General features: G+C 27.3%; 1 protein-coding gene across 3 annotated transcripts in view; it reads left to right on the plus strand.

Annotated features, from left to right (window-relative positions):
* Positions 1-14,493, plus strand: part of LOC111617974 (kinase suppressor of Ras 1-like) — a 100,545-nt gene that overhangs the window by 54,244 nt on the left and 31,808 nt on the right. For all 3 annotated transcript variants that reach the window (XM_023359384.1, XM_023359382.1, XM_023359383.1), the window contains exon 8: positions 8,438-8,535. In XM_023359384.1, the coding sequence (XP_023215152.1) occupies positions 8,438-8,535 (98 nt within the window). The remainder of the gene's footprint in view (positions 1-8,437; positions 8,536-14,493) is intronic.

Raw genomic sequence — 14,493 nt, forward strand, 5'->3', positions numbered from 1 at the left:
GAAGACACCACACCCTTCCATACAGACGACGTTCGCCAACTCTCCCTTCCACCGAGAGGTATTTAGGGGTTAGAATTTGTAAAAGCGCTCTCTCTCGAACTAGAAATTAGGTCAGCAACATAGCTACGAAATTCATCGCCAATTTCTGTAAATATTTAATATAACTGCATTTAACCTTAGTATTTCTGTAACGTAGATTTAGTGATTCAATAAATGCTTTATTATTTTGTTAACCTGTCACCTGTCATTTAAGGACACCTGCTGACTTACCGACGCACTCCCCATCCGATTTGTCCTCCTAGCCATCCAACGACCTCGAGATCGGGCCTTACTGGCCCATGCAGAGTAAGTGGTCATTTGGGAATTTAACTATGGCCCACTGCTTATCTCACAGATATATATGTATTTGAACCAGTTGAAAATCACTTTATTTTATAAATGAGCAAAATAATAATAATGTAATTTTTCTTCCTGTTTCTGCATTAATTTTTGCATTATTACTATATCTTGGTTTTGAATTGCTCAATATAATTGTTTGACTTCTAATAATGAGTTTTATAGCCAGGAGAGCCTTTTTTCTTTATCTCCTTTTGCTATCAAATATAAAAAAATTATAAATAAGAAATATCTAAAGTTTATATTTTGGAAATCAAATAGTACAACTAGACTTATGTTGGCAGGGCTAATTTTCAGTTAGAATGCATCAGTACACTATATTGGCAGATAGCATAAAAAATATCAATAGCCAGAACATAGTACTAGCAGTTGCTGAGTAAAAGCAATTGTATATTTCAGTCACCATGTATGATTACTGGCAGTAATTTTTAGAGTACTGCACATTGTGCTACAATAAAGCTAATTAATTAATGAGATATTAAACAATTTGACTAGGAGTAGCTGTTTAGGCTACCATCTTGTGTAAAATATAAAACATATAGAGTGTTGTTTATCCAAAAGCTGATCAACCAAAACGTCGGTTAACCAGAAACGTTCCAGTCGGACTGTGTCATGCTGAATTAAACATTTTTGATACTAGATTAACTTCCAAAATATAATTTTTTTTGTTTTTATATTTTTCAATATATTTATTTTGTTTGTACAAAATAAAGAATTAATTTTTAACGATACAATAGCCACGATTATTATTTTAAAAAATTTACTTTAGGCTTAACATCAAGGAAAATTCAACGTGAAGCAACACGCAATGGAGAAAAATTTCAACATGGGATAGGTTAATATGTTTTCTCGTACGTAATCGGTTATCTGAAAAATAAGTTATCCGAACAACCCCAGTTCCCAATTGATTCAGATAAATGACGCTCTACTGTAATTAGAAATAAACTCTAAATTAATTTATTTCTAATTATTAAATTTAGCATGAGAGAATGCTTATCTGTAGTCCAAATTGCTTAGTATCTTACTAATTAATTAGCCTTATTGTAGCCCATATGAATCTGGCTATATCATTTGATTAGTAAGGTATATCAAGTTGATTGTATATGAAATTTAGATATTTGAATAAACCACATATTCTGCCAAAGAAAGCAAAAACAAGATTCAGTTAGAAATATCATGTTATTGAATTAGCTATGTTTCTTAATGCTGTCTGATAAAATGTTGATGCTCTAACATTTGGGATATATTCTCTAACAAGGATTCTTTAATTCATCCAGAGAACTGTTACTTTTAAATATGTTTTTCTGTTTAGGTCTTTTTTCTCTCATGTATTTTGCTTTCCAAATGTTCATTTTTTGGTAGACATAATATTTACATCCTAAGTTTATACATGGAAGAATCAAACATAAGCTGAACTTTTAATGTAATTTGTATTATTTAGCATAAAAGTATTTGTAAATCACTGTCAAAAAATGCATCTTCTGCAGCTACATATTTCTGCTAGCACTTGTATCCTTTGTCAAAGTAGTACCAGAAGCTATTTTTTGTGATGGTTTTAAGAGCTGTAGTTGCTGTGACCTACAGCTTTTCTTCTATCATTCACTTCTGGTCAGCAAATAGCTGATCAAGAAAACACAATGGTTCTTTCCCAATCTTCTTACATTCCTTGCAGACTTATCTGTTCCCTAAAATTGAAAAGATGCAGATTAAGTAGTAGAATGGAAGTAAACAACAAAGCCATTATAGATGTCACAAAAAATAGCCTCCAGGACTACTATGACAAGTGGTATAGACATGCTGGCAGACATCTGTAAGTGCATTTTGAAGGTAGGTTTAAGAACTTGTGTATTTTATAATAAATAAAACAAACCAATCATTTGGCAAGTTAGATTCGTATTATGACACGCTAATTAACCTTATGGATCAGCCTATGCATCGGTCTATCCTGGAGACATAGAAGTGCTAGCAAACCTTGTATGTTTGTAATCATTCTTCAGCTTTGAAGGTAGAGTTTATAAGCAGTTGAAAGGAGTTCCGATGGGCAGCCCAATGTTTGGCTTACTCTGCGAGTTAGTTTTATGCAAAAAGTGCACAATTACGAATTTTAGTGAAGACATAATCCTATACAAAAGGTATGTCGATGATGTGTTTATTCTATGGAAGAATGATACAAAAATACACCATTTTTTGAATGAAATAAATGCAAACAATGATGGTTTAAAGCTTAAATTGGAGTAGATTAGTAACACGGAAGTACATTTTTTGGACATTGGCATTTCATTCAAGAATGATGCTCTAAACATGAAAGTATATATCAAGCCCACGCATCGACCTCCAATGATCCACACACCTATAAACTCTCACCATTTAAAGCACTGATTAAAAGGGCTTTCCAATATTGCTCCAACTTACATGACAGACTGGAAGAGCTGGATAAGATTATGGGCGTGGCTAAAATATTGGGCTTTGGAACAAAAGCCATTGAAGGATTAATTAATTCTTACACAGATCCTGGAAGAAAGAAGAAAAAGGGAGATAGAAGCAGCAATATCACAAAGTTCATATACAACAGAGGTCCATCCGATTTATGAAAGAGATTGCAAATCACAAAAACACGACACTACTATACAAAAGGGCTCCCACGATATATAACTTACTCAGAAATGACAAGAATAAGATCAAAGAGGAAGAGCAAGCAACTGTATACAGGATACCGTATAAGAATGATCTGTTAAGTATCAACAAAGAATATGTGGGTGTCACAACCAGAAACCTAAACAAAAGAATCAAGGAGCATAAGTACAACATAAACAAAAAACACTATACAATAGTGTTATCAAAAGTGGCGGAAGCCAGAATTGTTGCACTAATACTGACTCTTGCATTAACATTACAGAAATGCGAAATCTATAGATTGAGCCTGACTGGAAAATGTTTGAACTATAAGGATGCCATGATTTTTCCTTCAGCTTGGAAGTATGTAATAAAAAAGAACTCATAATTTAATGCCATTGATGTATAATCTTGTATTATTATACTTATATTTGTATTTATTATATTTAGTTTAATTAGTTCAATTTCAATATGTAATGGACTAATTAATTGGTTTCTATTTTCTATATTTTGAATTTACCATGATGTTCGAAACACTTTGAATTTAAAATTCTTAGAGTTTCGATAAGAACAGTTGTTAAAAGTTCATGTAACATCAATAACTTGAGGATGACCCCTTGAGTGGATTGAAAATGTTTGTTCAACATAATAAACAAAGTCTCTCAGTAATAAGGTGTGGTTGATATACAATATTCAAAGAATCTGAGTGTAGTTTGAAGTTATTATAAAATTTCTACATGTTGTTTAACTTTCCTTTTATACATGTTTCTTTCTACATGTACAGTACATGGATAACTTTAACATTTATTTAAATCAATATTAAATTTGGTTACACACACACACACACACACACACACACATATATATATATATACAGTAGAGCATTGATTATCTGACTCAATTGGGGACTAGGGTTGGTCGGATAACCGAAAAGTATGAAAAAATCCATTATTAGTGTAGTATATTATTATATCCCATGTAATTAGTATATTAGTATATCACTATTAACCTACTTCGCGTTGAATTTTCCTCCATGTTAAGCCTATCAAATTTTTTTTAAAATAATAATTGTCGCTATTGTATCGTTAAAAATTAGAAAATTAAGCCTCGTTTAAATACTGGCTNATGTTTTTTGGTGTCAAGTGTAAAGAGTGCAAGTGAGTGTTCTGTACAGTCGACTCCCCTATAATGCGGTAGATACGTTCCACTTTATAAGAATTCACGTTTTAGGAATCCATAAATATATGAGCCAATCACAGCCCGGCATGTGTGCAGTTTACAGACTATGGCTGTTTGAAAGGTTTTCTTCCATAAAATTAATCGATTTTAGGCTAATTTGACTCAACATTTCCAAAGCACATATAATTTTTTGGGAATAATCCGTATAAACTATGCTATAAACAAAAAATTGTAGGATTACTTACCGAGTGTGCATCATTCGACGATGCTATTTCTTAAGCTTGTTTACGTCGCAGAGCAGTGCACCAAACGGCGGGCACGTTTTCTGATAAGTTATTTTTCTGCAAAAGATTCATTGAACTTTGGAGACATCATTAATAGAAATAATTTTTATGGCCATTGAATAAGAAATATTTTTTTCACAAGAAATGCATAAAATTACAGTACTGTATTAGACTTACAGTACATAATTTATATACTGTACAGACGATAGTAAACTCAACTTACCCGCCTAAACTCTCCATAGTGTGTAAGTAGTTCAGCTGCTCGTCCACTATTGGTCCTGATTCGACTGATCCTGTCGTGAACGAGTTGGCGATGACGTTTTACAGCATTTTACGAGTTTCCTTTAGCGTCTTTATACGAATACGGTCGCAATTTTTTTTGCTGCGGTATACAAATCTGTATTATATGGACCCATGTTATAGGGGGTCAACTGTACTATTTTTAATTATATTTTTGATTGTATTTTAATTATAATGTAATATAAAATATCAAAAATTGCAGTATATATTTTTCAAAATGTTAGATATAATTAAGTTTTTTACCTTCCATATCTAAGTTTAGTATATAATTTCATTCTAATCTAAAATTCAATAATAACATTTTAGTATACTTATTTCTTAACATATGTTTAATATAATATAAGTTAATATAAGATCTTCAATAGTTCACTATTTTCAAAATGGAATGTGGATTATTCAAATGAAATATGGACTCTGAGAAAGAATGATATTGTACTTACATGCTGTCTGGTTGTTGCATTGATGTTGGCAGGCAAGTCACAATACATCCACAAAGCTAACAAATTTTATATCCAGTCAGGTATTTGTCTTTTATATGGAGATTGACTTCTGAAGAACCAGTTCTTGACAACTTTTTGAATGCTGTTTCCCTGAAATTATTTGAAGTTTTGCAATGACATAAATATAATGATACGACAATTGTGTGGACACTGAAAGATCTTATATGCAGCTAATTACGATCTTGTACTTCATACTATATCCTTTATTTTTTATTCTCTGTTATAAGTAAAAACATATACAACTGGAGAGAAAACTGCCCATTAGAATCCCTTTCTAGAAAAAGGAGAACCTGGTAATATTAAGTCTGAAAATTGGAAATTGACCAAGTATTATTTCAAGTAGTATGAGAATGGACCCTGAAATTCCAGTTGTGCAGGGAAGGTAACCATTGATAAACTTAAGTAAAGTACAATCAAACTAAGAAACCTGCTAAGATGGAGAGAGTGCTAAGTCTAGATCTGCCAGTAGTAATAAAAGACAAATTTTATAATTTGTTAGAGAAGATAGACTTTGTGTATGTTTTGTGCTAGCATACTTTCTCAAGTTAAACACATAATTTGTATAGTAGTGGCCCACCAGTGGCCAAGCGGTCTTCATATCCTGAACACTGGGAGTTTGGTCGTGGGTTTGCGCCTCGCTTGGACGGGCTGGCCACATGGAGCTTTCCGGGTTTTCTCCACATCTGTAACTCCTGAATAGGAGCCAGTTTCCCTTAAAAGACCTCCTGGAAGGCATCCTTTCTAGGCAGATTGCCCAAGTGTTGCATTGCCATAACTTAACAAACAAACATTGTATAGTAGTAATTCTATGTATGCATAGAATTACTCACAATAAATCTGTCTTTGGGAAATGTGTACTAGCACAAAACATACAAAACAAGACAACGAACAAAAAGTGCTCAGAATAAGATAGACTTTGTCTAAAGAATTTGATAGTTTTGTATTAGAGTAGGAGCAGCAGAGCACCAGAAAGGTAAACAATAGTCTATAAACTTAAAAATTTATGAAGAATAAGGATCTTGGAACAGCTCAAAAAGAAATAAAGCAAGAGTGCTGCCAAATCTTGTTTTGTTTGATAACCAGATTTTCTAATAAGCTTGTCCATATGCTTAGAGAATGTTAACCATTAGTGAAGAAGGATGTCTAGATTGGAGAGGGCTTAAACAAATTGATTTGGCGTCCTTTAGTATAAATTGAATTTAAAGGAGAATTTTCTGATTAGTGCAGAGCACATCAGTAAGATTTTGTCAAAGTTGAGGGAAATATTATAGGACTTATGGGCTTTAATTAAAATGCAGACATCTATCTGTAGAGTGTGGAATCTGAATAACCATATGATCTGCCAGAAGTCTAATTAATAATTTGTAACACAGTAATTTGACAAGAGGTAGGCAGTTAGGTCTTAATCTCATAATAAATTTATTAATTCTAAATAAATAAATTTTAATTTAATTTAAAATATTCTGGAGAAATAAAATTGGCTCAAAGTGGAACCTAAACCTGCAATTCCCACTTACCATATGGATGTGTTGCCAGTTACACTACGGGACCTCTGTCTAATCTTCCCTTTCAGAGCCATTAATTAATTTAGATGTAACCATATTGGTTACTTATGGTGCCAACTGGGAATGGCTTAGTTCCCATGGCCCTCCATGCGGAAATTGCAGATTTGAGTTTCGGTTCAGGTTGATTTTTTTTTCTTCCCAAGTATTCTAAATTAAATTTAAATTAATTAGTTAATTTATAATTATTAAATTTAACGAGGTTACAGACTAACTGTCTAAGTATTGTCAAATTACTTTGTTTTGAATTATTAATTAGACTAAAAAATAGCCTGGTAAAAGTCTGGCAGTTTGTTTAATTACAAGGGCTATTTTTTAAATAAGGTCTGTTTGTGAATGACAGTGAGAGTGACATGCGATTGCACTAGTGTGCATGAGCATCTGTTTTCAGCATGCTTTACGCGTGTTTAGTTGCCATTTGCAGCCATATGGTCTGTCTGTGTGCTGAACTGTAGAAGTTTATAATGTTTAAGAAAATTGATTCGCCTGCCGACTGTAAGATATGATCTGTTATTCGATTTCAGCATGAAAGATCATGGTAACTGTCTTTTGGGACAGGAAAGGGACTTTGTTAGTGGATTTTATGCCAGGAGGCACAACAATCAATTCTGATGCTTATTGTGTGACCTTAGAAAACTTTGTTGTGCCATACAAGACAAGCGGCATGGCCTAATGTCTTCTGGCGACAGGCGGCAGATTTCTTTGAAGTCGGAATTAAAAAGATTTTTGAGTGGTATGACAAATGTTTGAACAAAAATGGAAATTATATAGAAAAGTAGATAAAAGTATGTAGAATATGGGAAAAAATATATTTTAATGATATTTACAGTATTTTTCTTCTTATTAAAAAATGGACCTTATTTTAAAAATAGCCCTCGTACTTTAATAAATTGAGTTATGTACATTATCATATATATGTGGGAGCATATTTGATGATTTTGATATTGTTGGCATATAAATTGATGCAAGAAGATATATTAATATTAGATTTAATAGAAATATGCTGTAAAAAGTGATTGCTAAGAACAAGTTCCCGAGATATATCACAGATGGGAGAGAATGGAATAAAATGTATGATTGCCATGTTTAATAGTGAACATTTTGAATAAGAAATAGTTAGTTAATCTAGCCTGTATAGATGAACAGAAAAGGCCACAGATGCAATACTGAAAGATTTTTAACATGTATTAATTATTGTAAAAATTGGATCCCAAACTTATGATTAACCCCAAAGTCACCTAAATCCAGGTCCACTAAATTTAAGTGTCTTTGGAGTTAATTTTAAGATTTTTAACAATGTCAAGAATGAAGATATTGGATGATAGGCATTCAAACTTTTCTTAGGGATGGCAATAATACACAAGTTTTTCTGTTGATTGGGTATAAATGTCTTGTTTATTAATTCAGTTAATAGTTTGGACAAAATAGTAGCTGAAGTGGGAGGAAAGTCGACAGATATTGTTACTGTATCATTCTGTGATAAAGTCGAATAAACTGAGAATGAAGTGCAACCTCAGCCCTTATTTCATTTGAATGATTTGTATAGATTACAATATGTAATGGTAAATTAGTTTTGAAATTAATTGTTTGAAACAATTTATAGATTCAGGTACCACAGGGATTGTTCTGAAAAAGCACCTCCTTCGTGCGGTCTACCAAATGCTTTGGTACACTTCTTCTCAAGGACAATTACAAATGAAGGTAAACTATGAGATTGATGTTTTGTGCAATAATGATTTCTATTAAAACTTATAACACTTTTCAATCATTATATTATTCTCAATTAACAATTTTTATGAATGTTAAGAGTGAAGAAGAAACACTTTGTTAGATAAGCAGAACTATTTTTTGTGTTATATAATTTGAGTTTTATACATGTTATGTAATGCTTTATCTTATTCTCTCAAGATCCCTGTTAATATCCTAACAGTGCATTACACAGATGAGGGTTGATTAGTGCCAGGCCTAGACTTTACACAGGCAATAAATAATGACAAATTGAAATTGAATCAAAAACACTGAAGTAATTACTATATGTAATATAAAAATATCTATTATTAGTCTAAGCTTGAATATGTTCAAGAATGAAATAAGTTAGCAAAAAAATTTAAAATAATAAAAGATAATATATCAAATTCAAAAACAAATATGTACAGTACAATAACGTTTCCTAACAATTGAGGACTTAAAATTATAACTATTTTATATTTCTGTGCAAAACTAGCAAAAGAGATTGAAATATATTGAAAATTCACAACAATCTTACAAAATAAAGTCTTCTAACAGTCATCAAGAAACTTCTATGTTGTCAGTGGAACTTGAAAGTCTTCCCTTAACCTCGTTTGCCTTTTTAACCTTAGCATTATGTTTTCTGTTTCACCTTCTTATATGGTGATTACATTACATGATTATGCCCACTTGACCCTATTTACATACTTAAATGGCTAACATTTAGGTAATTCTAGTAATCTTTGTTAAACATGTCATTGCCCTGACATTTAAATCTTTTAGAAATTTTCGTGGTTCTTTTTGGATGACAATTTGGGACAGAGATCATTCTTTTAGCTTCCTGAGGAAGTCCCGTCCTCAAGATGTCACTTTTGAGTTCAATGATGTAATAGGTAGTTGTCAGCAGTCATTGTAGTAATGTGAGTTTTTGAATTTTGGTTGGGTGAGATGTGGTAGTCTATCTGTAACGAAAATAAATAAGAAAAATCAAACTCCAAACAAAAATAGAATGAGTCAGAATCGACTCCTTACAATTATTGACTGAAAAAAGTAGTTTATTTTTATTTAATAAAAATCCACATTGAACTGTTCATTCATATATTAAATACATAACATTTTGTAATACTTCCAGGTTGACCTTCTTTTGTTTCTATCATAATTGAAAATGTGCAGATTACATTTATTATACTTTTTGTATTATACAGTCGATCCCCCTATAAGATCATTGATTTTTCCGTTTTATCTGAATTACATATTGTACGAGTCACTTAGATTTTACAAATACGTGTGCCGGGCTGTGAACGGCTCACATATTTGTAAAATCTAAGTGACTCGTACAACATGTAATTCAGATAAAACGGAAAAATCAATGATCTTATAGGGGGATCGACTGTACATACAAAAACAAAATAAAGTAAAATAGAAATAAAAAAATGACTAGCAAGTTTTCCTAATTGGAACATATGCAAGAAGGATTTATTCAAGGATGCTTATAGTTCAAAGAACGGTAGTACAAACAAACTTGAATTTGGCAAGTAAATGACAAACTGTTGGAAAAATTGAAGAAATTTGATTGCAACTATTATATTAATAATTTTGTAACTACAGTAGAGCATTGTTTATCTGAATCTGGTCAACTGAAACGTTGGTTAACCGAAAGCATTCCAGTCGGCAAATTTAAATTTCCACTAGTGCTGTGGCACACAACCTTTGGCTATGTCTTGGGCTACACTAATATGTTTTTTATTGGTGTGTGTGTTTTAGCTGGCAGTACTGGCACTTTTGTGTAGTGTTTTTCTGAGGACTGTGTGTCGTGCTGAAGCGAACGTTTTTGATACTAGATCAACTTCTAAAGTATTTTATTTTTTTCTTTTTGTTGTTTTTATATTTTTCAATATATTTATTTTGTATGCACAAAATAAAGAAATAATTTTTAACAATACAATAGCCATGATTATTATTATAAAAATTTTTGTAAGGCTTAACATAGACGAAAATTCAATGCAAAGCGACACGCAACAGAGAAAAATTTCAACACGGGATAGATTAATATATTTTTTCGTACATAATCCATTATCTGAAAAATAAGTTATCCGAACAACCACAGTCCCCAATTGATTCGGATAAACGACGCTCTACTATGCTTTGATTTCATATTCAGATAACTTAATATTTTGTAGAACAGATGAAGATAATATAATACTTAAAACTTGATTTTTTCCAGATTTTTGCATATAGTTATTTATTTATCATATAACAAGTCAAAGAAAAACGAGTTAAATTTAGTAACCTCATGTAGTTAATACACTGTACCATAAGTATCAGAATTCAAAAAATTTGTGTTTTTTTTTTTTTTTTTTTTTTTTTTTTTTTTTTTTTTTTTTTTAAATTTTTTTTTTTTTTTTTTTTTTTTTTTTTTTTTTTTTTTTTTTTTTTTTTTTTTTTTTTTTTTTTTTTTTTTTTTTTTTTTTTTTTTTTTTTTTTTTTTTTTTTTTTTTTTTTTTTTTTTTTTTTTTTTTTTTTTTTTTTTTTTTTTTTTTTTTTTTTTTTTTTTTTTTTTTTTTTTTTTTTTTTTTTTTTTTTTTTTTTTTTTTTTTTTTTTTTTTTTTTTTTTTTTTTTTTTTTTTTTTTTTTTTTTTTTTTTTTTTTTTTTTTTTTTTTTTTTTTTTTTTTTTTTTTTTTTTTTTTTTTTTTTTTTTTTTTTTTTTTTTTTTTTTTTTTTTTTTTTTTTTTTTTTTTTTTTTTTTTTTTTTTTTTTTTTTTTTTTTTTTTTTTTTTTTTTTTTTTTTTTTTTTTTTTTTTTTTTTTTTTTTTTTTTTTTTTTTTTTTTTTTTTTTTTTTTTTTTTTTTTTTTTTTTTTTTTTTTTTTTTTTTTTTTTTTTTTTTTTTTTTTTTTTTTTTTTTTTTTTTTTTTTTTTTTTTTTTTTTTTTTTTTTTTTTTTTTTTTTTTTTTTTTTTTTTTTTTTTTTTTTTTTTTTTTTTTTTTTTTTTTTTTTTTTTTTTTTTTTTTTTTTTTTTTTTTTTTTTTTTTTTTTTTTTTTTTTTTTTTTTTTTTTTTTTTTTTTTTTTTTTTTTTTTTTTTTTTTTTTTTTTTTTTTTTTTTTTTTTTTTTTTTTTTTTTTTTTTTTTTTTTTTTTTTTTTTTTTTTTTTTTTTTTTTTTTTTTTTTTTTTTTTTTTTTTTTTTTTTTTTTTTTTTTTTTTTTTTTTTTTTTTTTTTTTTTTTTTTTTTTTTTTTTTTTTTTTTTTTTTTTTTTTTTTTTTTTTTTTTTTTTTTTTTTTTTTTTTTTTTTTTTTTTTTTTTTTTTTTTTTTTTTTTTTTTTTTTTTTTTTTTTTTTTTTTTTTTTTTTTTTTTTTTTTTTTTTTTTTTTTTTTTTTTTTTTTTTTTTTTTTTTTTTTTTTTTTTTTTTTTTTTTTTTTTTTTTTTTTTTTTTTTTTTTTTTTTTTTTTTTTTTTTTTTTTTTTTTTTTTTTTTTTTTTTTTTTTTTTTTTTTTTTTTTTTTTTTTTTTTTTTTTTTTTTTTTTTTTTTTTTTTTTTTTTTTTTTTTTTTTTTTTTTTTTTTTTTTTTTTTTTTTTTTTTTTTTTTTTTTTTTTTTTTTTTTTTTTTTTTTTTTTTTTTTTTTTTTTTTTTTTTTTTTTTTTTTTTTTTTTTTTTTTTTTTTTTTTTTTTTTTTTTTTTTTTTTTTTTTTTTTTTTTTTTTTTTTTTTTTTTTTTTTTTTTTTTTTTTTTTTTTTTTTTTTTTTTTTTTTTTTTTTTTTTTTTTTTTTTTTTTTTTTTTTTTTTTTTTTTTTTTTTTTTTTTTTTTTTTTTTTTTTTTTTTTTTTTTTTTTTTTTTTTTTTTTTTTTTTTTTTTTTTTTTTTTTTTTTTTTTTTTTTTTTTTTTTTTTTTTTTTTTTTTTTTTTTTTTTTTTTTTTTTTTTTTTTTTTTTTTTTTTTTTTTTTTTTTTTTTTTTTTTTTTTTTTTTTTTTTTTTTTTTTTTTTTTTTTTTTTTTTTTTTTTTTTTTTTTTTTTTTTTTTTTTTTTTTTTTTTTTTTTTTTTTTTTTTTTTTTTTTTTTTTTTTTTTTTTTTTTTTTNATATTTTTTCTAATTTGTTTATTCAAGGTATGTATATCTTCTAAATGTTTGTTTCGTTCTTCGAAAGTAGTCCAATTTTTATTTTTGACTATTTTAAGTAAAGTTTTCTTCTGTTTAATTAATGCGAGCGTATGTTCAGATATAAAATTCTTTAAGAAGTCTTTCCTGCTAGTTTTATTTTTTTTCACATATTCTTTAGTCGGAAGATATTTATCAATAAAAACGAGTAAAATGGTGTATAAATAGTCAGCTAATTGATCAGTTGTCAAACTTGAGGTATAGTAATAATTCCAAGAGAAACAAGACGACAAAGCGTAACGTAAACGGCAAATTGAGGAATTATTTATTCTACGGTAGAGTTCTTTGTTCTTTATCCTCGTATCAAGGTCTTTTTCGGGGGTAAAGACGATGATAGGTAGATGGTCAGATATCAAATTTTGATGTATTAAAAATTGACACGCACTATCGTGTTAATTCATTGTATCATTACTGTAATAATATAATATAATACAAGTAATAATATAAGAAGTATATAATCAAAAATAACTCATAATTTAATGCCATTGATGTATAATCTTGTATTATTATACTTATATTTGTATTTATTATATTTAGTTTAATTAGTTCAATTTCAATATGTAATGGACTAATTAATTGGTTTCTATTTTCTATATTTTGAATTTACCATGATGTTCGAAACACTTTGAATTTAAAATCCTTGAGTTTTGATAAGAACAGTTGTTAAAGAATGATTGTAAAAGTTCATGTAACATCAATAACCGAGGATGTCCCCTTGAGTGAGTTGAAAATGTTTGTTCAGTGTAATAAACAAAGTCTTTCAGTAATGTGTGGTTGATATACAATAATAATATAAGATCTTTAATTTTTGATAATTTAATAAATTTCTTTACAAGTTACTTTGTAATTTTAAATAGTTTACTGTACCTTTTGACAGTTAAATCTATCTTCAGATTTTGTCAGTTTATACTTTAATCTACCACTTCAACATGAGATGGTAATGTAAAAATAATAACGAATAGTAACATTGTGAAACAATCAAACTGTATTTTTTGATGAAACTTTTTACAATAACATTATTATTAGTGAATAGATATGAGAATTATATGGTCTGATGAATGTTCATTTTTATTTTTTTCTTAATAATATCATTTGCAACATCATTCTTTAGTGCTTTTAAAGCACTTCCAAAAACAACAACTTTTACTAAAATCTGACAAATGCAAATGTCCATTCCTAATATGGAATTTGAATTCGTGCAAACTTGAAACAACACATTAACACTTTTGTCCATCAGATCTTTTTTGTTTTATTGTAATTATAGATATGGGAGAATAATGCCTGTTTTCATGCCAATCTCCATCTACAGACAATGCATAAAAGTTTAATTCACATGAAACAATTCTTAAATGAAATCACTTGATCACCATACAGTTATATTTGAAGCGGAGTGTTAGTGAAGTGTCTTCACTGAGACTTACAGAATTGTGTTTGTTCTCAAAATTTGTTTGATAGATTTTTATAAAACTTTGCCATTTTTCATTAATTGCAAACTGGTATTAAAAATACAATTTAAAATGGTATCCATGACTTTGTTTTTGAGATATAAGGTTGTTTCACAAGCATGCACAACAAAGTGATATTGCAGGAATCACACAACTTTGTTGTGCGATATTTCACAGTTGCTAGCACTTCTTGTATGAACTTATAGAATTGAGTTAGTTCTCAAAATTTAATGATAAAACTTTGTCACTTTTTATTAATTGTGATGAGGAATGCAGAAATGTAATATGAATCCATTTAAATGTAAAAAAAAATCCAGCAACAAATTGCTAA

This window comes from Centruroides sculpturatus, unplaced genomic scaffold, assembly GCF_000671375.1.
Source record: "Centruroides sculpturatus isolate CEXI.00-Female unplaced genomic scaffold, Cexi_2.0 scaffold218, whole genome shotgun sequence".
Lineage (NCBI taxonomy): Eukaryota > Metazoa > Arthropoda > Arachnida > Scorpiones > Buthidae > Centruroides > Centruroides sculpturatus.